This window comes from Penicillium citrinum (assembly GCF_028827155.1).
Source record: "Penicillium citrinum strain IBT 23319 chromosome Unknown utg000009l:1.0-4274883.0:1.0-4276374.0, whole genome shotgun sequence".
Lineage (NCBI taxonomy): Eukaryota > Fungi > Ascomycota > Eurotiomycetes > Eurotiales > Aspergillaceae > Penicillium > Penicillium citrinum.
The window spans coordinates 845,480-872,401 of NW_026622694.1; the positions used below are offsets into that span (position 1 = coordinate 845,480).

A 26,922-nucleotide genomic window follows, 5' to 3' on the forward strand; every position below is an offset into this window, starting at 1 on the left:
TGCCCTATATCAATGGACAGAGTGGGTGACAAATTTCTCAATTAACTAAGAAATCCTCGATTTATTTCTTTCAAACTAGCACATCTACAGGAACCAACATGAATATACCTCTAAATATCACTGTGTAGACTTAAGGGGGATATACCGAGTACAGTATGTATAAAAGTACGATCTTCACGGCCCCGCAACGCGCCAATGTTGTTTGGCGGTGGAGGAACCCCGTCAGTTTTCTCCGCCGAAGCTCCATTAAGCTTCACAACTTCAATTGAACTCCCCACTAAGTCAATCACGGGCAATTTATTCCTAAGTCCTCGAGATAGGGTCACTTCATCCAAATAGCCAGCGGTTTTGCTCAAAATAAACCAGCGATGAACATATGAACCTGATCTACCTCAACGAAGTCTTTACCAGCAGGCGCAACTCCCTCATCTTGAAAAAGTAACTCTTGACGCACTTTCGACTCACGACCTCCTCCTGGACGAATTCCCCGGTGCAAAAAATGCTTTCTCTACCATTCATCACACCTCGCGACGTAAGCGGCTCTCTTTTCCCCTCTCTACTCTAAACTCACCATTCTAACAAACACCTAGTCCCACGAGCTCTGGTTCGGCTCCCCACAAACATATCACCCTTCATCGACGCAGCAAATAAACGACCCAGCAACTCAATCCCGCAGAAATGCCTCGAATCTCTCAATTCACCGCGCCTTTCTCCCCTCTCGCTCCCCAGCAAATAGTCTCGCCGCACTCGCAGCCGAGGAGCGCGCTCTGCGCGTGCGCAAGCAAAACATCGCTACATATGGCTCTTCCTGGATTCGACCCGCCGGCTGCGCAAAGACAATGCAAGGCATGAAAGAAGAAGAAGCCGAGCGTGAAGAGGCGCTCGCCGCAGCACAAACGGAAATGGGCGCTATTGACGGCGAAGGAATCATGGAAGATGATCTGGGGATGACACAAGGCGAAGAGGATGATGAGGAGGGTATGGAGCGGGATTTAGACGAGGACATACCAGAAGCAGAGGAGGGGCTTGTTGAGGAAGGGGAGGAGGGCGAGGATATTGGTGATGAGGAGGGATATATGGAGCGGGATTTGGACGAAGATATACCGGAAGGATATGATGATGATGGATATGATGATGGGGGACTTTATGAGGAAGAGGCTGAAGAAGATTTTGACAATCAGCCCGATCTAGACGGTGATATACCGTCTGCAGATGAAGGGTTTGGAATGAGTGAAGAGGGTGAGAGTCGGGATTTGGATAATGATATTCCTGACGCGGCGGAGGATGGTTCTGAACAGGAAGGCGAGTGGCAGCATACGGATACGGAGGAGGAAGATGATGATTACGATGAAGACGAGGACTCGCATTCACTGCGTCCTCAATTCACTTCGAATTTCAGAACAAGTACCCCCAATAGCCGGGGTGGATTACCACCACCGCCGCCATTGCGTCGGGAACGTGAAACGGAGGCTCAGCGCAGATTCATTAATCGGTGGAGTGGGGGTGGTGATGCCTTTGACTCGAGCAGTATTTTGCTTGAAGACGATGAACTACGTGCTTCAGTTACTAGTCAGAGCAGTCGACACGGTGGATTTGGACGGAGATTTCCTCGACATGTCGGGGGACCTCGTGATAGTCTTAACTGAGTGGGGGTGCAAATCGTTTGATTCTGCAAGTTTGCATATGCTTTTAACCTTGTACTTTGGAGTCTTTAGGAATTTTTCGAGCGTTTTGATTATCTTATGCTGTATGATAGTGTCAGTCGTTGGGTGGTTGACTGGATTCTCTTTCAAGCGTTAAAGCTAGGACTCTAGCACTCAGCAAGAATAATAAAACAAGATGTATCATTGATAGAAAGACATGAAAATGAAATTAAGTCAACTCCAAACACCCTACCCAAGGTACATGCTAAAAAGATAACCCGTATGTAAGTCACTGAATAGAACAACCGCAAACAACACGGTCAATCCATCCAACGTAAAAGGATAAATTAAATATTGGGAAAACCCCGAAGTCCAACCCTATAGTCCCAGACTAAAAGAGCCAGACATAAAAGAACAATAGGAAGACAGCGAAGAGAAAACCAAGCCAGACCTTCCATCCAACACCAGTTCGTTCTGCCATACGAAGCATACGCTTCATATTACCCCGAAGTCTCACTCGAGTTCCTTCGAAAGAACTCTCTAAATCCGTCATGTGCGTAGTATCTCTAATTTCATCTCCAATAGCAATCGTAAGCTGTCAACCATTAGCTTCGATACAAACCACCCAAGTTATCCCATTTGCAAGGACATCCTTAACTCACATCTTTAAGCATCTTCACTTTCGAAGAAATACCCTCCACCTCAGCATCATTCTGCGACTCTAACGAGTCAAGGACGGCATCCGAGTAATGTCCCCTTTGTCATGTTAGTTAAAAACTTCCCCTTCTTATTCTGCACCCTTATCTCCGGGACTCAAATCAGAGCAAAGCTTCATTCCTTTCTACTCACTTCTTGTCAGGTGTTGCATTTCGGAATAATCCCGGATCCCTCGTATGTCCATTCCCGTATGAATTCCCGTTATACCCTCCATACCCATACCCCCCAGACGGAGCGGGCGACCTACTAGCAGGACGAGACTCGCCACCGTATGAATCGAATAAGTTCGAAGGACGTTGGCGGGGAAATCTAGTAAATGTCTTCGTTAGTTTCCAATAGGTTCTCTGATAGTATATCGGAACGGTCGAGTATTCTTTTCGGTCCCCTTTGAACGAGTCGCGTACCGTGAAGCCATAGCGGGATTGCGTTAGGCGTGGTTCCGCGCTGAACCGAGGTTATGTGAAGTATTTCCAATCAGCGATTGTGTCAGGTTATTGATTTGATGAGTGGGGTTTCTGGATCATTGTGTTGTTTCGTGAGAATTGTGATTTATTGGGGACTTTTGGGGATTCGAGTTTGGTTTTTGATGCTTGCGGACAAAAACCAGGTGGCCAAAGCGTGTCTTTGCCCGAAGTGAGGCGATGCACGTGATGATGCAATTATTTGTTTATGGCCGAGACAACAATGAATTGTTTGGATCTTAGTTTTTGAATTTCGGTTTGTTTCTTGAATTGGCGTTGGGAGATTTTACTGTGGACTCGATTTTGATCTGTTGATTTATGCTTGGTGTCTGCGAGCGTTTATGCGTGATTACAATACCTCATATAGAGAGGGAGTTTCACAAGTATATGTGTAGCTCAAAAAATCTACATGGCCGGACAAGACAATATACGTGCTCCTTGACACTCACTCTTAGCTTACCAACACCTCCGGTACTGACACCCTTTTCTGAGGTCCAAGGCATACACAAAGACAGAAGCAGGCTTCATTTCATTTATTCATAGTCATGTCCATTGCCAGGCTCAGGCCATGACATTTCATAGGTGAGATGCTAACCACAAAGGCGCACGAGAGAACCTCCTTCAGAAACCATAGCGCCAATCCTCCAAAGTCCTATGTTAATTGAGATCCGTCATCAAGACCATGCGCTTAGTCGCGCATCTGGTCATCCTCGTCGTCATTAGCGCCTTGGTAATCCTCGTCATCCTCAGAGTCCTCCATCTCATCCTTGTTCTTCTCGGCTTCGGCGGCATAATCGATGATCTTGCCGCGTGTACGGCGACCACCTGAGATGATGTTGTCTTGGGAGATGGGCTCGAGGTTGTTGTCATCCTCTTCCTCGTCTGTGATCACGCTTTATTAGCATAATGTACTCAGTGATTTCAATCAAGCATGCCTGTGAGGAGCAATAGAATAGCGAGTAGGGGAATTTCCGTAGCAAAGGATGCGAAAGTGGCAAATGCGATTGTTGGAGGGAGGGGTGGAGGGTCATCACGTACCAACCTAGATGGTAATAAAGTTAGCAAATTACTTTTCAATGGCAATTTTCCGGCGAGCGCTGGCGCGGTTGATTCTAACTCACCATCTCAGGCTCCTGGTCACTCTCCTCGTCGCTGGAGTCCTCCGCGATTTGATCCTGGACGTCCTTGCCCTTGCCCTTCTCCTCGAAGGTGGCGTTGGAGGGGTCGTTGGTAGTGGCGTGGTCACCCATTGTGTAAAGATATAAGGTTGTTATGGAGATATGTGGAGTGTAGTAAATGTGCAAAGGAGACGGGTGTCAAGGAGGAGATTTAAAAGAGACGGTCTGCAAAGTAAGGTGTAGCTTGACCAAAACAACCCGCAACAGTAAGGGAGGCCCCTCGGCGGTGTGATTCGTCAGAGACTCTGTGCAGGTGGAGATCCCGTGACAGTGCCAGCCCTGAGTCCCAAAACCAAGATGGCTTTTGCGTTTGGGCCTACGGAGTACAGGGAGAAGGCAATTTAAAGATGTGATAGAATTATATTCAGATTCAGTACGTACCCTTTGTAGTTGGAGAAGGATAGAGGCATGGAAAGAAATAGACGGATGTGGTGAACATAGGTCCTCCTCAGGCCTCTAGATACATTGTATCAAGGTATCCTACAATTGCAATATGATGTGTTAGACTTCGATTGCGTGGTCACTGGTAATGCATGCTTCAATCAGAGGGTAGAGCCCAAAGATCATCAACTCCTATTCGTTTCAGTGACTGTACGTGAACCTGTGTGGTTCATCTTATGGCTACCATTAGAGGATTCCAAACTAACTAGCTGCCTCTGATGGACAAGACCTCTCAGCTCCAAAGCCGTTTTTGGATTCACCAGAGAGCACTTATTCTAGAAAAAGTCAACTTGCCTCGTCCTCTAAATCATTCAAGGGTACTTGAGCGCAATTATCGAGTCTTGCAATTGATGGTTGATTCATTGAACCCGGGAACATAAGTAGAGATGTTATCAACCTTTCAAACTAATATACAGATTCACACCCGGGATATAATACTTATACTCATGACATGATCAGTGCGACAGAGGCCAACACCTCATTCAACCCAAAGATAACCCCTTTATGCAGTTGCCTTTGCTTGAGCTTCCTCCTCCGCCTTCATTTCACGCTCCAACGCAGCAAAGTCTCCCTGGAAGGCGTTCCGAGCCGGCTCAAGACGCACATCCCAAACATCTTCACTGCTAGGACCAGTCTTATATTTGATGGCCTTCTTGCGATTGTGGTCTCGAATGGTCTTCCTCCGTAAATCATCTGACCACCCCCCTAGTCCTCATACACAACCAAAAGTTATCCCAATGCTCACTGCAAGAGCGCATCTCTCCGTATCGATATACATTGACGAATTGACCACCGAAGGACTGGCAGAAAAACGCATAGTCGAAGGCTTGACGGCAGGACATTTCATCTTGGTAAAGGGAATCGGGTGCAATTGCGGAGGATGATTTATCGGTGGTATTTGAATCGGTCTTTTGTTGCTGGAGGTTCTTTGCAAATGTATCCTCTTCTTCGCGCAGACTAGCCAGGATCTGGCTGAATTCCAGCTCTGCTTGTTGATCCGCGGTCAATTGCTTCGGAGGCGGGCCTTGCGGTGGGACCTCGGGTTGAATTGTTGATGTTGATGTTGATGATGCTTCATTATTACCATCCTTTTGAGGACTCGATCGTGACCACCAACCCATGTTTGTGGAGGTGAATGTGACAAATTGTCTTTGATTGGCGATTCCGAGCCATCCCCGACGGCGGCGACGCGATTTTCCGTCGATACATAATCGCAATAGTCACGTGCTGGAGTAGACCTTCCCGATAGCGATAAGCCCGATGCGCGACGTCATTACTTCGGGGAATCGAGATGGGCTGCTTTGGACCTGCAGTCATCGCTTGAAAGCTTGTTTTTCTTTCTCCTTCCAGGTGGTGGTCGACAGTCTCGTTATGCACAACTGATAGCATGAGACCAGCGATATTCTCGAAAACATCCCTAGCACGAGCTCCTCATTTACAGTCCAGAATTGGCTTCCGGGCATCTGGCTGGAGGTGGGGAACGACGCTGCGCTCTTCTGTCGATATACGCTTTTCTTCATCGATTCAATCAGGACACATTAAACTCGCCGAAGATGAAGGCGTAATATACCTCAACAGTGAGCAATTCGACTACTAGAAGGTTGATGGAATATTGTCTTCTAATATGATCTAGATATCTTCCCACATCGACTTCAATGGCTATTGCGGGGGCCTCTCAGCCATGTCCAGCCCCTGGAAGGAATCCTGAAGCGAATCAACCATCCCGACCTAGCTGCAGCAGATCCCACCCAGATAGTGCAGCGCGCACTTCCCAAATCTCTGGATCTTGAGATCAAAGAAGTCATCACACGGTACAAGGAAGGAGGTGTTTTCGTCAAGTATGCGCGAAAACCCGGCGTTAATGATGAGGAAATCCAAAATGCTGTCAAAGAGCATCTTGCCAAATCCCCAATACGTCCTTGGTTTAATCCACTTCAGAGAGCAGATGCAGATTTGGTTCGGGGACGTCCATGGATCGAGGATCTTTACCGAGTCCCGAGCGCATCTTTGAAAGTCGAATTTCTCCCAAGCACAAGCGAGGGCGCACCTACAGAATTGACTCAAGAGGCTTTGTACACCTTATTCCGACCGTATGGAAAGTTGTTGGATATTCACCCGCAGCCTTCAGACTCGAAGCTTGAGCCGCGGTATGCTACCTTACGTTTCGACAGACCCAGATTCGCTGTCATGGCAAGAAATTGTCTGCATGGATATATTGTTTCGGAGGAAGAGGGTGGTGGCAAGGCCGGTACAAAGTTCAAGATCAACTATGAGCGCAAAATCAAGCTATCGTTGATCAAGGATTGGATCTATAATCACCCCCGAATCGTGATTCCTGCCCTAGCTGCTTTGGTCGCAGCGATCACAGTCATAATCTTCGATCCTATCCGAACTTTCTTCATCAAAATGAAGATCAAAGCTACACTTCATGCTGAGGAGAATTCTTTCTTGCAATGGATTCGCCGACAAGCTAGCAAAGCCAATATCACCTACTTCGGACAGCGCAAGACGGATCCTCGAGGCCTCACGGCTATTTGGGAAGACCGCCAAAAGGATATCACCCAGTTGGAAGCCTGGTTGACTGAAACGGCGGAGACTTTTATAGTTGTTCATGGGCCGCGAGGGTCAGGTAAACGGGAGCTCGTTCTGGATCAGGCCTTGAAGGATCGCAAATACAAGGTTATCATTGACTGCAAGCAAATCCAAGATGCTCGAGGAGATACAGCCAAGATTTCTCGTGCGGCTGCTCAAGTTGGCTACCGGCCTATATTTTCTTGGATGAACAGTATCAGCAGTTTCATTGACCTCGCTGCACAAGGAATGATTGGCACCAAGGCCGGCTTCTCAGAGACTTTGGATGCCCAGCTGAGCAAGATCTGGCAGAACACCGCAGTGGCTATGAAGCGGGTCGCTCTCGAGGGTAGACACAAGGATGACAAGGATGCCAGCATGGGCGATGATGAATATCTCGAAGCCCATCCCGAGAAGCGGCCTGTCGTGGTCATTGATAACTTTGTCTATGATTCCGAGGGCAGTGTCGTTCTTGACAAGCTCACTGAATGGGCAGCTGGGTTGACTACTTCGAATATTGCTCACGTCATCTTCTTGACTACGGACTCTTCATTCGCGAAGCCGCTCAGCAAGGCACTTCCCAACCAAGTTTACCGCACGGTTAGTTTGGGTGACTGCTCTCCGGAAGTGGGCCGCCGTTTTGTGCTCAGCCACTTGGACACCGAGGGCTCTGATGGAAAAGACAAGCCGAAGCCGAAACGACAGGAAAATCTAGCTGGCTTGGATGATTGCATCAAGATACTGGGTGGTCGGGTGACTGATCTCGAGTTCATGGCACATCGAATCGAGGTTGGAGAAACTCCTCAAGGTCGGTCTTACATTTATAATACTTCAGAACCTCCGCTAACTTCTTCTAGCTGCTGTGAATCGTATAATTGAACAATCTGCGTCGGAAATCCTGAAAATTTTCATCCTTGGTACGGATACCTCCACAGTCGATCCCCAATGGAGTCGCGAACAGGCGTGGCACATCATCAAATCTCTGGCCCACTCCAAGGATGGTGCCCTGCTTTACAACAAGGTTCTTCTTGCGGATCTATTCAAAGACAACGGAGAAGCAACACTTCGAGCTTTAGAGCAGGCAGAGCTCATTTCCGTCGGATCCGAGAAAGGATTCCCACGATGGATCAAACCTGGAAAGCCCGTCTACCATGCTGCATTCCGGCGACTTCTTGAGAATAAGACCTTAGAGTCTCGTCTTGACCTATTGATTCTCGGAGAATTGATCAGCGGTGAGAACAAAGGCATTGGCAAGTATGAGCAAGAGCTGCAACTGCTTGGGTCGCTACCGAAACATCCTGGGGAGCTCACATCTCGTATTGAGTGGCTCCTTCGTAAGATTCAGGGCTCACAGGCGAAGATCATGAAGTATGAACATGATAGTGCTGTTTTGCAGAAGATGTTGCAGAGCGAGAAGTAGTTGCTTATCGTCTTTGAGAATGTATCCTGATGTATATTTTGAGCACTGTTTTGGCGATTTTGCAATATTTACTTGAGTTCAAATTTAACACTCCTCACTCATCGAATAATCCTTAAAATATGTGCAAGACCTCCTTTTGTAATCTCATCCAATATTCGCAAGAAATCTAGCACATCTGTGTGCTTCAGCTTTTTTTAGGGCTGCTCTCCAGCGTTGGATGTCTCAGGCCGTCGTTGATGAGCTAAGCAGACGAATTCCACCTGGCCAAATTCCCCTGCTGCGCCTTCTTAAACACGAACCGGGCCAGAATTCCGGCAATTTTGAAATTTTCTTGTCTTGATTAATCCTCACCTTCAATTTGTGTTCCAGCAGTGTGTGGGCGCTGTTGAATTTGGCGTCGGGCCTCGATCGGCATTGTTTGTCCATTTCCTCTCTCATTGCGCCCCGTCACAATTATGGAGGACCACTGGAACTACGAAACGCCATCTAACAGTCTAATCCAAACCATGAAGGATGGCTTGTCTGAAATGAGCTGGAACAAGTTCTTAATCATATTGGCTCTGTCATGCGTCGTCACCCGTATCATCAGTGGCATACGGAGTCGGCAGCGTGTCTCAAACCCTTCAGAGCCTCAAGTCTCACGCTTAGCGCCATATTGGTTCCCTTGGTTCGGCCATGGCTTTTCCTTTATGTGGAATTATGCCAGTTTATTCGAGTCACTCAGGTAAGTTGTGGATGTAGACTACATTATTTTCATGCGATCGCTTATCAATGACTAGGGACTCTATGAATGAATCGGTGTTTGGCGTCTACCTACGCGGTGAAACACATAATACTGTGATTTCACCATCAATGATCAAAAAGATCTTGTCATCACCTAATACATCACCTAATCTAGCTCTCGACCAAGCACTGCAGAATGTCTTTGGCAATCGCAGCCTCATGCAGGCCTTGCAACAGAATTCCAACAGGGAGATCAGCGACGATGTTCCTGCTCTCTTGAATCAAGAACCATTCTTGAAAGATGCGTCGGCCGCTATTACTGGCCTAGTAAAACGCAATATTCCAACCTTGGTGAGCTTCAGCAGAAGTCTCGTAGACCAAACCCCCTGGGAACGCGACAGTCTAGTATCTCTCGCCGAAGAGAACCAAACAATCTGCGAAGCTAGTCTTTTTGCTCTGATCCGAAACTTCGTGGGTCACAACATGTCCACGTTCTTGATGGGGGAAGCCTTTCTTGAAAACTTTCCCATGGTAATCGAAGATCTATGGAAGCTTGACACCAGCTTCCCTTCGATGTTTCTCGGAGTTTCTCGCGCCACACCTTCGCCAGGTATATCATCGGGATATGCCGCACGTGACAGACTTGTCCATATCACATCTGTCTTCTACCGAGCATTTTGTGCTTGGGATGACGGAATTGACCCCGGACTCGAGCTTCGTGACCTTGAGGATGTCTCTGAGCTTTTCAAGCAAAGAATGCGGACATTCCGTAAGCTCGATCTGACACCAAATGGAAGCGCTGCCGGCTATCTATCATTATACTGGGACTTGCTTGAACATATTAGCAAGATAACCTATTGGACTGTCCTCCATATCTTCGCAGACAGCGCACTTCTGAAGGAGATACGAACCGAGGTTGGCCCCTACGTGAAATCGACTCGGCTGAGTCGCGAAGAGACAGGATTTCCATTTGATGAACCTCCTCGTCTCAGCCTTGACCTCGAGAGGGTACTTGACTCGTGCCCACTTTTCAAGGCATGCTATTACGAGACTATCCGTCTTCACTCTGCCGGTGTTTCTTTCAGAAAATTTGACTCGGATATGATCTTATCTGAGTCAGTGGATGATGCCACTGAACCTCGCAGCTACAAAATGCGCAAGGGTGAGAAGATTATCATGCCCCATGTGGCTTACCAAACCGACCCCCGGCGCTTCTCGAATCCAGAACAATATGACCCGCTTCGATTCATTGTGATTGATCCTTCATCCGGAGGAAAGAAGGTCCATGCCGATATTCTTGGGCCTTTTGCGGAGGGGCTTTATGGCTCCAAGGACAATCAATTTAATGAGCAGTCCATCTTAGCTTTTACTGCAGGTATCTTGTCGATGTGGGAAATAATGCCAACCGAAGGCAAAGATCTGAAAATACCCAATAATTGGCCAGCTTGGGGCTCTTTCCAGCCCTCGAAGGAGATCAGGGTCAACCTGAAGCCGACTGCTTGAGCTACTCGTTTGAAGGCTGTGTTGGTATTCAGTTCATAATGCATGTCATATAGAGAGCGTTTCATTATAAATTCCTTTCAATAGCAGTCATCCTAATTCCAGTCCTATCTAAATACTAGCCTTAGACCACAAGACTGCATCACCTCACATACCAAGGTTACCATAGGGCTCTGATGCCCGTAGTAAATAACAATTTTCAACCATTGATCATTATCCTTCGGCGAATTGTGCATTGGCCGAGCCCGAGATGACCGAGATGATATAATTCAACAAATCAAACACCCCCGAAACAAATAAAAACAGCCCTGTTCTTTGCCCTTTCACTCATCTACAAATCAAATGGAAGGTCGAACGCGGGGGTGAAGGAGACGGGAGCAACCCGCACGGAATAATATCCGATCGGAGTTGACCCGAATGACACCATCCACTTAAAAGATGGGCATATATAAGCCCCACGAGCTACTATTTTGAATATTATGAAGCTGTGGATTGGCTAGAGAGTTACCTTCACAGCGGGACATTCATCTATCCCGAATCTAGTATCTCACCATGCAAAACGAAACAAAGCCCAATGACGATTACGAGCTCGACAAACCAATAGCCTCAATCTCAGGGCTTCGTCAGGGCCTAACATCTTACGGCGATGCTCATTTCTCATTATTTCTTCGAAAGGTGTTTATCAAGGCATTGGGGTATTCAGAAGATGCACTCTCACGTCCAATAATTGGGATAATCAACACCTTCTCGGGGTTTAATCCATGTCATGCTAATGTGCCACAACTTATTGAGGCAGCTAAGCGTGGTGTACAACTTAATGGCGGATTGGCGATAGAATTTCCAACGATAAGTGTTCATGAATCTTTCTCGCATCCGACGAGCATGTTCTTGAGGAACCTGATGAGTATGGATACCGAGGAAATGATCAAGGCGCAGCCATTGGATGCTTGTATCATGATTGGAGGTTAGTATCAAATCCTATCAAGCAGCGCGATACATGCTGTACATTGATACATACATTTGCTGATATTTACAGGCTGTGATAAAACGGTCCCTGCACAGCTTATGGGTGGTATATCTGCCAATAAACCCATTCTACCTCTCATAACCGGCCCTATGATGCCTGGTAGTCATCGAGGTAAAAGGATTGGCGCATGTACAGACTGCCGAAATAACTGGGCCGCGTTTCGCGCAGGCGAGATCGATGTTGAGGAAATTTCAGAAATTAACGAAGAGCTTGCTCCCACAGTAAGTACTGCGTAGTGTCTGTATCTTGGTCATATGGGCTCTGTCTAACACCGTTAATTTAGATTGGCACATGCGGCGTTATGGGGACTGCCAGTACTATGGCCTGTGTAACTGCGGCTCTGGGGATGATGCCTCTTCGTGGCGCATCTGCACCGGCCGTATCATCTGCAAGACTGCGAATTGCCGAGGAGACCGGTGCAAATGCTGTAGCCGTGGCCAAGTCTTCATCTAAGCCTCAGGAAATCCTAACAAAAGAGTCATTCCTGAACGCTATTACTGTGCTTCAAGCTATCGGCGGCTCGACGAATGCCGTGGTTCATCTGCTCGCCATTGCCAACAGACACCCTCAACTTCAAGGTGTGATAACTTTGGAGACATTCGAAGAGATCGGGAAGAAGACCCCGCTCCTAATCGACTTGAAGCCAAGCGGAGATAATTACATGAATGACTTTCATAACGCTGGTGGCATGATGGCATTACTCCAAGTCCTGCGGCCGTTGCTACATCTCTCTGCCATGACAATTACTGGGAAGACATTGGGAGAGACCCTGGACTCAGTACCAACAAAGAAATTTGCATTTGCTCAGGATATCATCCGACCCTTATCAAACCCTCTCTTCCCATCCTCCTCTCTAGCCGTCCTACATGGCAATCTTGCGCCCAACGGAGCAGTCCTCAAAGCATCAGCTTCAAAAGATCGACACCTTCTCACGCATACTGGTCCTGCAGTGGTTTTCGAAAACTCAGTAGATTTGGCCCAGCGCATCGACGATCCTGCTCTCGAGGTTACAAAGGATAGTGTCTTGGTACTCAAGGGGATAGGACCAATTGGCAACCCCGGAATGCCCGAAGCCGGACTTATCCCCATCCCGAAGAAACTCGCCTCTCAAGGCGTAAAAGACATGCTCCGATTATCCGATGGTCGTATGTCAGGAACTGCTGGAGGAACCATCATCCTCCACATCTCACCCGAAGCCGCTGTGCCAGATTCACCATTTGGAATCGTTGAAACAGGGGACCTGATTACCTGTGATATCGAAAGTCGCAGACTTCATCTTGATATTTCCGAGAAGGTGTTGAAATCTCGAATCTCACAACGTAAGCATCTTCTCGAAGCTGAGACCGGACCTGTTCAAGCAAGAAAGCACAAACGAGGTTATCGTGGGTTGTATGAGCGGTCGGTGAATCAGGCTCATGAGGGGACCGATTTTGATTTCCTGACTGCCAATGGACCTGTAAAATAAAATTGAACCTGAATAATTTTAAATTCAAACCGAACAAGTTCCCAGTATGTAATTCGTTTTCTGATGTATACTTCCGTGCCCTGAACCCTACTTTCCCAATCGGGTTAAATCCCTGGGGCGCGTCGCGCGCGCGTCTCCGCCGATCACCTCCGAGCAACGCCAGAGGGGATTCTCCAAGTTGCGATTGACTCCCCGCGAATTGTTGTTGCTGCAATATCATACTGTGCAGAGTTGTCTGCAGGATAGTTTGCAATGAGCTCGGAAGTTGCTCGCCCTCGAGGGCGCCCAGCCCGTGAGTTGGTGTCGCCTTTGAATGTCAAGTGAGATCTCCTACTGACCTTGTTATCACAATCTAGACACCCCAGGGACGACTGTCTTGACGTACACACCAGATGGTCGCCGAATTATCACCGGTGGTTCGAATTCGGCCATTCGTATCTACACTGTTGACGAAGATGGAGAGCCGCAGACTGTTGACGATGGAATGGATGGACATGTTGGCGTTGCCGCAACGGTAGGATTAAGAGAACACGATCCCTCGATTTGCGAATTGAATTTCTAATGGATTGGTAGAACAAATACTTTGTTATGGGCAGTGAAGATGGTAATGTTTGGCAATACGACGCAGTAACTGGCAAGTCGGGACCGATCCTGACACGATGCGCGCTACCGATTCGAGACCTAGCCCTGTCTAGAGATGGAGAATGGGTGGCTGTGGCTAGCGAGTCAGTAAAATTGAAGCATAATACTGGAACAACAAGTTAATCTGGCTCTTTAGTGATCTCACCGTGAAGCTCGTCAAGGTCGAAGATATGTCGCAGATCAAGTACCTCCGCGAACAACAAAAGTCCGCCAAGCATGTCACATTTGATCCCAATGGTCGATACGTTGCCGTATCCAGCACCAACGGTCTCCTTTACATATATTCGTTGGCAGAGGACGAGCCAGAGCTGATTCAGAAGCTCGATGGAGTGATTCGACAACTCGAGCCCGAGTCCGAGGCAACCTCAAGAGCTGTATGGCACCCTGATGGAACTGCATTTGCTGTTGCAGAGGCAACCAGGGATGTAGCTATATACTCGGTATCACAATGGAAGAAAGAGAAGACTTTCGCCAATGGACACACCGGCGAAATTACCGCTTTGAGCTGGTCTCCAAATGGAGCTCTGCTGGTTACGGCTGGAGCTGACAAGCAAATCGTGCTTTGGGAGACGAAGACTCAAAGCATTCTGCAACGATATGACTTCGGAAATGTCATCAACATTGCCTGGCACCCCACCAAGAATTCACTTTCCTTCACGACCTCGGACGGTGAACTCTTCATCCACGACAACTTTGTCCCCAAGAGTCATGAAGCTCAGCTGCTGAAGTCCCTACAAGCGGCTCCCATATTTGCCGGGCCATTGACTGATGTTTCCAACAATGTGCAACAGACATTAGCAGATCGATCTAAGGAGAAAATGCGGAAGCCGGTCCGAGCAGGGACGCCGGATTCTCTGGATGATATCCTTGGCGGCGACGAGGAAATGGAGGACTTTGTTGATGATGACGATGGTGCTGGCTATGCCGAGGAGCTGAATGCGCATGGGAAACGACCAAATGGTCATCTTGATGACCTAGATGGCCCTGACGCCAAGCGCCTCTACTCTGGTGCTGTTCAGCCCAAAAGCCACCCACCACTTCAGCCTGGAAGTACACCATGGGCTGGCAACAGACGGTATCTATGTAAGTTGATCTTTCGTGTAAATACCGTGTCTTCTACTAACCATTACAAGGCTTGAATTTGACTGGCGCTGTATGGACTGTCGACCAGGAAACACATCATACGGTTACTGTCGAATTTTATGACCGAGAGCTCCATCGAGACTTTCACTTTACTGATCCTTATCAATACGATAAAGCCTGCCTGAGTACGTTAAATAAGTCCTGACCAAAAAGCAGCTCTGACCGACATAGATGACAACGGTACGCTTTTCTCTAATAATCCTTCCGACGGAAGCCCTGCTACGATTTTCTACCGGCCGCACGAGACCTGGACGACACGAGCAGACTGGCGTACTCAACTGCCTGAGGGTGAAATGGTTCGAGGTAAGATATCTCCTGTCGTGTTATTTTCGTGAGATTCTAACAAATGACTAGCTCTTGCCTTGAGCGAATCTTATATCGTTGCTGTTACGACCAAAGGCTACGTACGAGTGTATACCCTCTTTGGGACACCCTACAGAGTCTACCGGCAAAAGAGTCAGGCCGTGACTTGCGCCGCTTGGCGAGACTATATCATGACCATTGGCAATGGCTCTGTATCGGCTGATGGCCGATATGCAACCTTACACTACACGGTTGAGAATGTCAAGCGCGATGAAATTTGCCAAAATGAAGACGTGGTTGCTCTACCCCCCGGAGCTCAACTACAAAGTGTATTCTTCACCGACACCGGAGTACGTCCCTCAGCTTCCCGTTTCTGGCTGTGCAGACCATAACTAATCATATCCAGGACCCCTGTGTCTACGACTCAACCGGTGTGCTGGTAATTCTTCAACACTGGCGTACACCAGGACAAGCTCGATGGGTTCCTCTCCTGGATACCAAGCAGCTCTCTCGTCTCGCAGGTGGTCGTAAAGAGGAGACCTATTGGCCTGTCGCCGTTGCCCAAGGCAAATTCCACTGCATTATCCTGAAGGGCGGTGACAAAAACCCATACTTCCCTCGACCCTTACTCAGTGAATTCGACTTCCAGGTACCTATTTCCAGCAACCCATCAAAGGGACCCGAAGAAGACGGCGCAGATGCGAACCAAAGCAGCCGTTTCGAAGAAGGTTTTGTTCGGGGAAGTCTCCTTCTCTCGTTATTCCGCGATCTCCTGGCCTCCACAAATGCAACCTCCGGACAACGCGCCGAATTGGCTCGTAAAGAATTGGAGCTCGATAAGACTCTGCTACAGATGCTGGCCATTGAGTGCAGAGAAGGCGAAGAACGCGGCATGAAAGCTTTGGAACTTGTTAATCTCATGACAGATCGCAATGGAAAAATGGTCGAGGCTGCGGCCAAGGTTGCTGAGCGCTATGGCCGCGGTGTTTTGGAAGATAAGATTCGGAATCTGGCTGAACGACGAGTATCAGGCATGGATGATGACGATGATGAACTTGCGTGAAGTTAGAATGTATGGCGTGGAAAGATCCTACGAATATCAAATGATATGACTTCTCAAAGACGCTTTTTTGCTACTTCCTGAGATGGCGTGTATAGTATTTAGACTCATTCCTTCCCCTGAACGGCAGACCCATCAGTACTTGATTGCTGCCATGCCGCGACGTATCGCCGTGACCGCTCCACCTATCCATGTCTCGTGATATGATGACTCCTAGTAGTTAACATTTTCCGTCTTGTTCTCTTGTTTTCCTTGCCTTTCCTGCTTTTTCATGACATTACATTAATCCAGCACCCCCCCTAGGCGGTTGCAACCACTTCGCCGAGTGTAAAAAGGACAGCCTGCCACCCACTCTGCACGCCCTTTTGTTAGTCCACTTGCTCAGGCCTGGTAGACACAAACTAATATTTCAGCCTCTAGTGCTGCTTGAATCCCCCAGAAATCATTTGTATAATTCTGAGTATATGTTACATACTACGGCCACCAAACATAATATTCCGTACAGTTAAACTATTGTCGCGGTTATAGAATCTTACCAAATAGTTTTATCAACTAGTTTTTTAATTTTTGATCTAGATGGTGACATTCAGGTCAATTTTTTCTAACAAAATAAAAATATATATAATACCTGTATAATATCGATATAAACAAATTTTATTACAAAATATATTGCAATTTATACAAAACAAAAATAATATTTCCAGTTTATATTATTGAATATAATAAAAATATTCAAAAAATCATTTGACATCAGACAGTCTCAGTTTTGAAAAAATAGAGACGGACAGATATCTCGTTATGAAGATGACTGAACTTCACAACATCAATGGCTTCCATTACGGAACATGTTGTTCTGTTAGTTTAAACAGTCTGTTATATTCAACAAACTCCGATAACTTTCCCCCTCTTTCAGTCGTCATTATCTCCGAGACTCGAAACCAGCCGGAGTATGATCTGGCAACATAATACTACTAATGTAACATTGATGTAGTAAATTGGAAAATAACGATTCTACAAGACAAATCTCTTTCATAGATTAAAGTCATGCCGGCCCTACAGTAAGACATGTTCAGATTTTGCATAACATCCGCATTGTGACTCCGTACAAAAGTGTATATCTCGTAATAGGCTTGACTGCAGAATATGGCTGCTGTGGTCTTGTCCACAACAGAGAGAATGCCAGCTTTTTCGTCGTTGAAGATGTCAACTCCTTTAGAATCAAGGTCCGTCTGTCAATAAATCCGTTCCAAACATTATAAGCGACGTACCTGGAGCAAGAATGTTGCTACAGCCCACAATCTGCCCCTAGGAGATGGTGCTAATTGCATGCCCAGATCCCCGGGTTTCCTTGTCCAGTCAATAACATGGACTGTTATCTGTCGTATTGGTAGTTCACGATCCCCAATCTTAGGTCTCCATTCTCTTTCCATGGATCGATCGGCTCTCGCGTTCTTTCAGCTTCCTGAAGAAATTTATCGATTTGATGGCTCATCGGCTCGTTATTTTATTGTTATTTGGAGTATAAATGCAATATGCATTGAATATCAACTGTGTTCTCTGTAGTTCATTGGATGTGCTAATACAATAAAAGGTTATTGTATACCGACGCGTTGTGATTGGCTGCCCGCAAAACCGGGAAAGGCCTCTCCGCATCCAACTTTCTCAACTCCCAACTCATTTCCAACTTCACTGTCTCCCTCTCCATGGCATGACCCTCGTTACTCCAAATCTGCGTCCCGGCAGAATGCCCAAGCTGCTCCCAGCCTCGCGCTCTCTACGCTTACGGCCGCTGCAACTGCAGCATCCGTCTTGCGCGGGCCGCTCGTTCACATTTACGCCGAATCATCCACTCGCCCATCCGCGTCATGGGATCCTTCAAGAGCCCTGGCTACCTGCAGACTCCTCCACAAATCCTCCGATAACACATTTCTCTCCAACAAGGATACGTAATGGACTTGACGGCCTGGATGGCGGGCCACGGAATGACCATAAGCCGCCAGACGAACGAGTATTGAAACTCGGGAAAAGTGAGCGCAAGATATGGATGATTATAATTTCAGGGACAATGCAACTGACTGAATGCTTCCAGCTCTACGAACACTCTCACCTCTACTTCCAACTATTTTGTACAATACACTCCCACCGGAGATCCTTGCTCCAAGCGTCAACCTCCACCTCTTCCCTTCTACCCACCCACACCTCCCCACTGTAAAGGGCCGCACATTATACCGGGCAGCATTATGGACAGTCCCCGTCGCATGGAGCAGCGTGCCGCTAGTCGGCAATGTAAAGCTCAAGATCCTCAGCGAGCGAATAGTGCGCGCGGGTACACTTCTGGAACCAGAGCACGGCGACAAGCATGACTGCGGCGACGAGCGACTAGTCGTGCGATGGAAAACTGAACCTCGCACAGACAGCAGGCCTTTTCATGAACCACACAAATCAATACTAAACACCAGCAAAGAGAATATCGCGACAGGCGGATCACAAAATCACCTCTCGTCTTCTGAAACTGGGACAAATAGAGGCCTGAGTAAGCTTCTCGGAGGCGAAGAACCGATATTCAAACTCTCCAAGGAACAGCAATTTAGCGGACTGTTCGTTTTCTCTTTCGACGAGGAAGGCCGCATCTTGACTCATACTATTGAGCATGCTGATGAAGCGGATGGTGAGGATCGTACGGCCAAGTTCGTCACATTGACTGATTGGCTTATCGGCAAGGCGCGTGGATCTCTTGATCCAAATCCAAACCCGGGGCTATGCATGGAAGCATGTCATGAACATGGGATACCGTCGGGTCGTTCTCGACGGAGAGGTCAGCACTAGTATCCTAAGATGTACCCGTATATTTGCTTGGGTAGTGATCCCTCGACATCCTCCAAAGTTTCGACTTTCACATCGCTCTTACTTCCCATGATATAACTTGGCCTCCGTGTACAGCAGATACTGGAACTCACGTTCACCACTCTTTGCGTTACAGCTTGTGTACTATACCCTCTGTCAATATCTAGAATCAATCTTCACTACTTATCTACATCAGAGTATATCGAGATACCACATTCATGCATTTTCCATCTCGTACACATCATGTCTAGAATTCTCCAGTGTAAAAACAAGTTGATAGAAGCTGATTACCCGATAAGGCTAGCGTATTGCGTGATTGATGAGATAAGCCCCGCAATGAGTTCATTTTGGGAACTGGCAAACCCGGGGAACTTCTGAACTCTTCTCGTTTCACAATTCTATCCCATTGTCAATTGATCAATTTAAAAAAAAATGGCTTCATTCATTGCTCCTCAAGTCTGTCGTGCCTTTAGGTCGGCTCCCAAGGCCGCTCCATGGGCGCGTTTGTCCACTCAGCTGCCTCGTGCTCAACCGGCCTTCCGCCGCTTCTTCGCAGCTCCCGCCCAGGAACAGCCACGGCTACGTCTGGGCTCAACCGGTATGGACTTGCAGACGTACTTCATTATAAGACCTGCTCGAAATATTGACTATTAATGGAATAGCCCCCAATTTCAAAGCTCTGACCACCAAGGGTGAAATCGACTTCCATGAGTTCATCGGCGATAGCTGGACCATCCTCTTCTCTCACCCCGCCGACTTCACTCCCGTTTGTACCACCGAGCTCGGTGCTTTTTCGAAAATGAAGAATGAGTTTGAAAAGCGTGGCGTTAAGATGATTGGTTTGGTAAGTCGAGAAGTGCTCTTGGGGAATGGGGTTGAGTTACATCGATTAACATTCTTTCCCCTCAGAGTGCGAATGACATCGGCTCCCATGACGAATGGATCAAGGATATCAATGAGGTCTCATCGACCGACGTACAATTCCCGATCATCGCTGATGCCGATCGTAAGGTGGCTTTCCTCTACGACATGATTGATCAGCAGGACCTGGACAACATTGACCAGAAGGGTATCGCGTTCACCATCCGCTCCGTCTTCATTATTGATCCCAGCAAGAAGATCCGTCTGACTATGATGTACCCCGCTTCGACCGGCCGTAACTCCGCAGAGGTCCTGCGCGTGATCGATTCCCTGCAGACTGGAGACAAGAAGGGCGTGACCACCCCAATTGACTGGCAGGTTGGCGATGATGTTATTGTTCCTCCTTCTGTGTCGACCCCCGACGCAAAGAAGAAGTTCGGTGAGGTTCGCGAGGTTAAGCCATACCTCCGCTATACCAAGTTTTAAACTGCCAAGGTCCGGATATCCCGTGGAGGACCACACAATGTAAAATAAGAATATGACGAGTCAATCAAAAATCACCCACGCGACAGGAAAAAGGAACCCTTGTAGAACAGAGTGGGCCGTCGATCGCGATTCTTCCATTATCAACCCCGGCTTTCATGCCGGATGGAGTAGACTTCGGGTAAATCTCGACAAGCAAACCTTGGAACAACAACAAATCGCAATGCTCCACAGATTTCATCAAACATCATGTCGAATCGTGCATTGATGGCTTGGGTACCGTTGAAACCCCTGACAGAAGGCTATTCTGGGAAATGATAGTCCGGGGCTGCAGGATCGTCGTTCATAGTTCGACGGGTCTTCCTATTTTGGGCTACAATCCCAGCATTGGCGTCGCCGCTATGGAAAACAGCCGAAGCGATTCCACCTATCCCTGTTCTGCGTTTCGAACTCGAGTACGAAGTTGTATGGAATACGGATCACTCGGTTATGCAAGCGAACACCATGATCACCCTTGTTTCTCTGAACAGGCCAAGTCGATCCATTCCTCCGGGCAAAGATCGTCTACTGAAGAGATGAAAAAAGAACTCCAGGCAGCACGTGGATTCTTCCTCCTTTTATGAGATGCTAAAAGTCAGATTAAATCCCCGGATTCTTGAGAGTTTCTGTATCACCTAACTCGCCATCCATCTGTGATACGACCCGGGTGATTGCTTGTGCCTGATCTGTTGTGACCCGTCTGTCAACCCTGCCGGGACACCATGACTACCTGGACGCGTCTCGCATTGGGCTTACTTCTGCCCCAGATTGTGATAGCATCCCCAGTACCCGAAGCCGCTCCTGGGACGATAAATCTCGAGCAACGTGACGATGCGCCGGAAGGTTATAACTCGCCGGCGTATTATCCCACTCCGCACGGCGGATGGGTGTCCGACTGGGCTGAGGCCTATGAAAAGGCATATCAGGTAGTCAGTAATATGACACTTGCCGAGAAAGTCAACTTGACGACTGGTACCGGCTTCTTTATGGGACCCTGTGTAGGACAAACAGGGAGCGCTCCTCGATTCGGGATCCCGAATATCTGCCTCCAGGATTCCCCTCTAGGGATTCGAAATTCGGACCACAATACTGCATTTCCGCCAGGAATCACGACGGGTGCAACTTTCAACAAGGAGTTGATGTATGCCCGAGGTGTCGCGATTGGTGAAGAGGCTCGTGGGAAGGGCGTGAATGTTCAACTGGGACCCTCCGTTGGTGCTCTGGGACGAAAGCCTCGGGGTGGTCGAAATTGGGAAGGCTTTGGTGCAGACCCTGTTTTGCAGGCCATTGGGGGTGCGCAAACGATCAAGGGTATGCAAAGCACCGGTGCTATTGCTGCTCTTAAACACTTTATTGGGAACGAGCAGGAAATGTACCGCATGAGCAGTATCATTACTCAGGGATACTCTTCGAACATTGATGATCGTACTCTACATGAATTGTATCTGTGGCCCTTTGCTGAGGGCGTTCGTGCTGGTGTTGGCTCGGTCATGACTGCATACAATGATGTAAGTCTGAAGAGTACGTTCAACTATAACGAGGCTCTGACATTTTCTAGGTTAATAGCTCTGCCTGCAGTCAAAACAGCAAGCTACTCAATGGTGTTCTGAAGGACGAGCTTGGCTTCCAAGGATTCGTAATGACAGATTGGCTTGGCCATTACGGTGGCGTAGCATCGGCACTCGCTGGTCTGGACATGTGTATGCCTGGAGACGGCGCTGTCCCTCTGTTCGGTGACAGCTGGTGGGGGCCAGAACTATCCCGTTCGATCTTGAATGGGTCGGTACCCGTCAGTCGATTGAATGACATGGTAATTGCATTGTCTGGTAGCCATCTCCAAATCTATGCTGATACAGACTTAGGTTACTCGAATCGTCGCTACATGGTACAAACTTGGCCAGGATAAAGATTATCCTCTCCCTAATTTCTCCACCAACACTCAGGATGAAAAGGGTCCTTTGTATCCTGGGGCCCTCTTCTCGCCTAGCGGAGTTGTGAATCAATTTGTCAATGTTCAAAGTGACCATAACATTACTGCCCGGGCAGTTGCCCGGGAGGCTGTTACGCTACTTAAGAACGAGCAGGGCATTCTCCCACTACGAAGAAACGACTCTCTTAAGGTATTTGGCTCTGATGCAGGTGGTAATCCCGACGGGCTCAACTCTTGCAATGACCAAGGCTGTAATAAAGGCGTTTTGACTATGGGCTGGGGTAGCGGAACCGCTCGACTCCCATATCTCATTACACCACAAGAGGCCATTGCCAACATTTCGAAGACGGCTCAATTTTATATTACCGACTCTTTCCCTAAAGACGTGACTGCAACCTCCAAGGACATCGCAGTGGTTTTTATTAATGCCGACTCCGGAGAGAATTACATCACCGTCGAGGGTAATCCTGGAGACCGAACCAAAGCCGGACTCAACGCCTGGCACAATGGAGATGACCTTGTCAAAGCTGCCGCGGAGAAATTTTCTAACGTCGTGGTTGTTGTGCATACTGTTGGTCCCATCCTTATGGAAGAGTGGATTGATCTCAAGTCTGTCAAGGCTGTTGTCATGGCTCATCTTCCTGGCCAAGAGGCTGGAAACTCACTCACGGATGTTTTGTTTGGCGAATATAGCCCTAGCGGCCATTTGCCGTATTCAATACCGCGCAGCGAATCTGACTACCCTGAAAGCGTGGGTATCATTGACGATCAGCCCTTTGGTCAGATTCAAGACACGTTCACCGAAGGTCTCTATATCGATTACAGACACTTTCTCAAATCTAACATCACTACACGCTACCCGTTTGGCCACGGTCTTTCTTATACAACATTCAAGTTGTCCAACCCAACTATCTCAGAAGTAATCGCGATCAACAGCGCCTATCCCCCTACAAGACCCGTAAAAAGCTCGACCCCGGTATACAACAACTCCATTCCAGCGGCGTCCGAGGTCGCATGGTCCTCAACGAATTTCACTCGCATCTGGCGTTACATTTATCCTTACCTTGACAACCCAGAATCCATCTCCGCATCAGACAAGTACCCTTACCCAGATGGTTACAACACATCGCAACCGGAATCAAGGGCTGGTGGTGGCGAGGGTGGAAACCCTGCGCTCTTCAAAACTGCATTCACTGTGCAAGTAACAGTCACAAATAATGGAGCTCGACGAGGCAAAGCCGTACCCCAGCTCTACGTTGAACTGCCGTCTAGCTTAGGTCTGGACACGCCTAGCCTGCAATTGCGTCAGTTTGAGAAAACGAAGGAGTTAGCCCCAGGCCAGTCTGAGACTGTTACTCTTGAAGTCACTCGCAAGGATCTGAGCGTTTGGGATGTAGAGGTGCAAGATTGGAAAGCGCCTGTCAATGGTGAGGGCGTTAAGCTATGGATTGGTCAAAGTGTTGCTGATCTACCCATTGTTTGCGTTATTGGTGAGAAATGCTCTTTCCAGTGATATCTTGATTCGGCTTTTTTTGAACATTCTTTTTTTTTTCTCTTCCTTTCTTATCCATTTCTCTTCTATTCACATCCCTTTATACAAGGCTCTTCCGACACTATGGAAACTTGGTCGTTCAAAAGTTTTCTACCTGAGCTTCGACTACATTCTTTGGACTGTACATATTTCTCATTTTGGACTGTCGATATTAATTGCATTTACGTTCTCGATATATTTTTATGTATCGTTCAAACTCCTAGCTCGGCGTCTAGCAGTCTCGTACGTCTTCAACTACAGGCTTCTTCTCGATGGGAAGCCCGGTGACAGTTTCAACATGCTCCTTGTTCAGAGTGGTCTTTAAGATAAAAACCGAGAAGAACAAACCGAGCCCAGACATGCAAGTATAAAGAATCCACATATTCCTCATACTCCAGGCAAAAGCCTCTTTAACGGCAAGCAATTGAGCAGCATCGTCGATAGTCTTGATAATTTCAATACTAGCAGCCGCAGAGTCACCGGTCATCTGCTCAGCCAGACCTTCCGGCATACCAGTAGCTAAGAGATTAGGTCTCATCTGGCCCATACTATTCTGGAAGACCACGCCTCCAATAACAATTGAAGTTGCAGTAGCCATATTGCGAATGAATCCCAATGTGGCTGTGGCCGAAGCTGTCTCATCTTGAGAAACCATTGCCTGAATTGCAATGATGGGAGTTTGAAAAAGGAAACCTGCACCAAAGCCGCTTAAGAATTGATATCCGACGATTTCTCCTAAAGAAGAATCAACGTCAAGATTAATGTAAAGACCGGTTCCGATGGTCATTAGGGCTAAACCGAGCCAGATTAATTCGAGATATCGCCCAGTACGATGGATCACAGCCCCGGTTATCATGCCAGAGAAAGCCTCTGCGAGAACCACTGGGAGTGTCAAGATACCTGAGCGCATGGGCGAGGCCTCCTTTGCAGATTGAAGGTAGAGTGGAATATAATATTCACCGGCGATGAAAACCTGTCATCCAGTCATATTAGTTTTCTCACGCCCATACTTCTTTCCCTACGAATGAGATAGACTTACAAATCCATGAGCAAAAGTAACAGCCAGAGCCGCGATGTTTGACAGACGGCTAAAAATACCCAAAGGCATAAGAGGATACTTTGCCAGACGTTTTTCACTGTAGATGAATAGAAGCGAGCAAAGAGTTCCGAAGACAATCAAACAGATGACCTGCGAAGAACTCCAAGCAAAAGTGACACCTCCAAAGTCAAGACCTAGTAACAACATCAGTGTTAGACCAAGGACGGACAAACTTCCAAACCAATCAATGGCTTTAATCCCATCCATCATCTTGGTCTTTGGATTATGAACATCCAGGAAGAACAACAGCAAAAAAAAGGCAAGACCTGAGACTGGAAGATTAATCCAGAAATTCCATCTCCATGTTACATATTCCGAGAAAGCACCTCCCATGAGTGGACCGATTCCACCAGCCAGTGCCCACATACACTCCATGAGCCCAAGGTAAAGACTCCGGTGCCTATCAAAGATATTAGCCAGGAACAGAGCCATATTATCCAACAATGAAACTTGCGCCTTACCGAACGCTGAATAGATCAGAGATGACAATAATAACTAATTGCAAAAGACCACCACCAGCAACACCTTGCAGCGCACGACCAGCAATCAACATCTGCATATTAACAGCAGTAGCACAAATAATCGAGCTAACAAAAAACCACGCAACGGCGATAAGAAGAATCAACTTGCGACCCCAAATATCAGACAGTTTAGCCCAAATACAAGCACCAGCCGCATTAGCCAGTAAATAAGCACCACCAATCCAAGTGTAACCAGCAGCAGAGTGTAACTTGGCGGCAATTGTGGGAATGGCTGTTGCAACGATGGTTTGATCAAGAGCAGCCACAAACATAGATAACTATGAATTTGTATTTAGTATGGTCTCATAGATGGGGTAGGACTTGTCATTGAATGTCAATCTTACAGAGAGTGCAAGCATAATAGCTACAATACGAAGTTTCCCTCGACCCGGCGTGGGAGCATCTTGCATTTCCATATTCGAAGCCATGTTCCCCTCAAAACCCTAATGAATAAAGATGATTTCCGGATCTGGTAGGGAATGAAACAAAGAGAAAATACCCTCGAAGACTCGAAGATGGGGCAGAATGAAGAGTCAGATGGATGGGCTCCGATCCGAAAATCTTTTGGAACTTCTGACCCCCGCCGTGGCGTCCAATACGAGAATATCAGTGGGTCCACGATGGGATCTTCCGAGGAAAACATTGTCCTGTAGAGATCATCACTGGAGTGTATCTTGGACGGTTTTTCCGGCTGTTGAGTTCACTTTGAAAGAAATTTTAGCTGGCATACCAAGTATATACAGCAGCCATTGCCTGTGGCTGAGGTGCTTTAAAGTCTGGGCTATGGGAACGAAGTACACTCATTGCTAATTCGAAAATAAAATTGACGCCGAGTTCAAGGAACAATGGTAAATAGCTGCCAAAGAAAGACCTCAGAAATAAAATGCTTGATCTGATCCTTTGCAAGCCTTGGGTTTCAACATCGCTGATCTACTGGGCAGTCTGTGAGGATATACTAGGGGACACCAGATTCACAAAGCCACCAACTAACCTCAGTCCAATAAGGTTATTGTGACGCAAAAGGATCAATAGAACCAAGATCTAGCCTTGAGTAAAGGCTAGTATCGGATATTGATCAGAGCATATTTGAAGTAGTTTTTTTTTTTTCTGGCGACTCATCTCCTTCATGCTATTTTTACTAGCAGTAGAAGTAATGTAGGAAGTTAGAAATTGAACCCGACGTATCTGGATATAATTGGATGGTTCGAATTGGATTTCAGTCTCTTCACAGCCGTGATTTTGAATGCGAAATGCTTGGTGTTTTTTTTTAATGAGTCTCTCTATCTACTTGATATGTCATTGGAGCTCCTCTTTACAAGG

The 26,922-nt window shown here is 47.4% G+C and overlaps 12 protein-coding genes across 12 annotated transcripts; 8 read left to right on the forward strand and 4 right to left on the reverse strand.

Annotated features, from left to right (window-relative positions):
- Positions 1-499: 499 nt before the first annotated feature.
- N7469_009791 (uncharacterized protein) lies at positions 500-1,646 on the forward strand (the record flags this gene model as incomplete). The annotated part of the gene is made up of 2 exons (XM_056648696.1): positions 500-532; positions 591-1,646. The coding sequence occupies 2 exons, from the start codon at positions 500-502 to the stop codon at positions 1,644-1,646; spliced, it is 1,089 nt and encodes a 362-aa protein (XP_056495827.1).
- A 388-nt stretch (positions 1,647-2,034) lies between these two features.
- N7469_009792 (SNARE domain- containing protein) lies at positions 2,035-2,803 on the reverse strand (the record flags this gene model as incomplete). Its single annotated transcript, XM_056648697.1, has 3 exons — positions 2,035-2,238; positions 2,306-2,399; positions 2,493-2,803. Coding segments are annotated over 3 exons (609 nt in total), but the record flags the coding sequence as incomplete, so codon positions are not given.
- Positions 2,804-3,509: 706 nt separating this feature from the next.
- On the reverse strand, positions 3,510-4,071 carry N7469_009793 (histone H2A.Z-specific chaperone CHZ1; the record flags this gene model as incomplete). The annotated part of the gene is made up of 3 exons (XM_056648698.1): positions 3,510-3,703; positions 3,860-3,863; positions 3,943-4,071. The coding sequence occupies 3 exons, from the start codon at positions 4,069-4,071 to the stop codon at positions 3,510-3,512; spliced, it is 327 nt and encodes a 108-aa protein (XP_056495829.1).
- Positions 4,072-4,942: 871 nt separating this feature from the next.
- N7469_009794 (EMI1 family protein) lies at positions 4,943-5,561 on the reverse strand (the record flags this gene model as incomplete). Its single annotated transcript, XM_056648699.1, is given in 2 exon segments — positions 4,943-5,145; positions 5,159-5,561. The coding sequence occupies 2 exon segments, from the start codon at positions 5,559-5,561 to the stop codon at positions 4,943-4,945; spliced, it is 606 nt and encodes a 201-aa protein (XP_056495830.1).
- A 266-nt stretch (positions 5,562-5,827) lies between these two features.
- Positions 5,828-8,431, forward strand: yme2 (uncharacterized protein; the record flags this gene model as incomplete). Its single annotated transcript, XM_056648700.1, has 3 exons — positions 5,828-6,017; positions 6,074-7,819; positions 7,869-8,431. The coding sequence occupies 3 exons, from the start codon at positions 5,828-5,830 to the stop codon at positions 8,429-8,431; spliced, it is 2,499 nt and encodes an 832-aa protein (XP_056495831.1).
- Positions 8,432-8,886: 455 nt separating this feature from the next.
- Positions 8,887-10,657, forward strand: N7469_009796 (Cytochrome P450; the record flags this gene model as incomplete). The annotated part of the gene is made up of 2 exons (XM_056648701.1): positions 8,887-9,155; positions 9,211-10,657. The coding sequence occupies 2 exons, from the start codon at positions 8,887-8,889 to the stop codon at positions 10,655-10,657; spliced, it is 1,716 nt and encodes a 571-aa protein (XP_056495832.1).
- Positions 10,658-11,206: 549 nt separating this feature from the next.
- On the forward strand, positions 11,207-13,146 carry ilv3C (putative dihydroxy-acid dehydratase; the record flags this gene model as incomplete). Its single annotated transcript, XM_056648702.1, has 3 exons — positions 11,207-11,618; positions 11,691-11,902; positions 11,965-13,146. The coding sequence occupies 3 exons, from the start codon at positions 11,207-11,209 to the stop codon at positions 13,144-13,146; spliced, it is 1,806 nt and encodes a 601-aa protein (XP_056495833.1).
- A 252-nt stretch (positions 13,147-13,398) lies between these two features.
- N7469_009798 (WD40 repeat domain-containing protein) lies at positions 13,399-16,297 on the forward strand (the record flags this gene model as incomplete). Its single annotated transcript, XM_056648703.1, has 8 exons — positions 13,399-13,438; positions 13,503-13,660; positions 13,720-13,871; positions 13,925-14,871; positions 14,922-15,056; positions 15,103-15,234; positions 15,286-15,584; positions 15,641-16,297. 8 exons carry the CDS (start codon positions 13,399-13,401, stop codon positions 16,295-16,297), a joined length of 2,520 nt encoding a protein of 839 aa, XP_056495834.1.
- A 1,741-nt stretch (positions 16,298-18,038) lies between these two features.
- Positions 18,039-19,120, forward strand: N7469_009799 (uncharacterized protein; the record flags this gene model as incomplete). The annotated part of the gene is made up of 2 exons (XM_056648704.1): positions 18,039-18,321; positions 18,384-19,120. The coding sequence occupies 2 exons, from the start codon at positions 18,039-18,041 to the stop codon at positions 19,118-19,120; spliced, it is 1,020 nt and encodes a 339-aa protein (XP_056495835.1).
- Positions 19,121-19,570: 450 nt separating this feature from the next.
- N7469_009800 (peroxiredoxin) lies at positions 19,571-20,485 on the forward strand (the record flags this gene model as incomplete). Its single annotated transcript, XM_056648705.1, has 3 exons — positions 19,571-19,736; positions 19,801-19,982; positions 20,048-20,485. The coding sequence occupies 3 exons, from the start codon at positions 19,571-19,573 to the stop codon at positions 20,483-20,485; spliced, it is 786 nt and encodes a 261-aa protein (XP_056495836.1).
- A 758-nt stretch (positions 20,486-21,243) lies between these two features.
- Positions 21,244-23,964, forward strand: N7469_009801 (beta-glucosidase; the record flags this gene model as incomplete). Its single annotated transcript, XM_056648706.1, has 3 exons — positions 21,244-22,029; positions 22,080-22,331; positions 22,384-23,964. The coding sequence occupies 3 exons, from the start codon at positions 21,244-21,246 to the stop codon at positions 23,962-23,964; spliced, it is 2,619 nt and encodes an 872-aa protein (XP_056495837.1).
- A 250-nt stretch (positions 23,965-24,214) lies between these two features.
- On the reverse strand, positions 24,215-26,030 carry N7469_009802 (MDR family MFS transporter; the record flags this gene model as incomplete). Its single annotated transcript, XM_056648707.1, has 4 exons — positions 24,215-24,955; positions 25,022-25,481; positions 25,543-25,880; positions 25,947-26,030. The coding sequence occupies 4 exons, from the start codon at positions 26,028-26,030 to the stop codon at positions 24,215-24,217; spliced, it is 1,623 nt and encodes a 540-aa protein (XP_056495838.1).
- Positions 26,031-26,922: the final 892 nt, after the last annotated feature.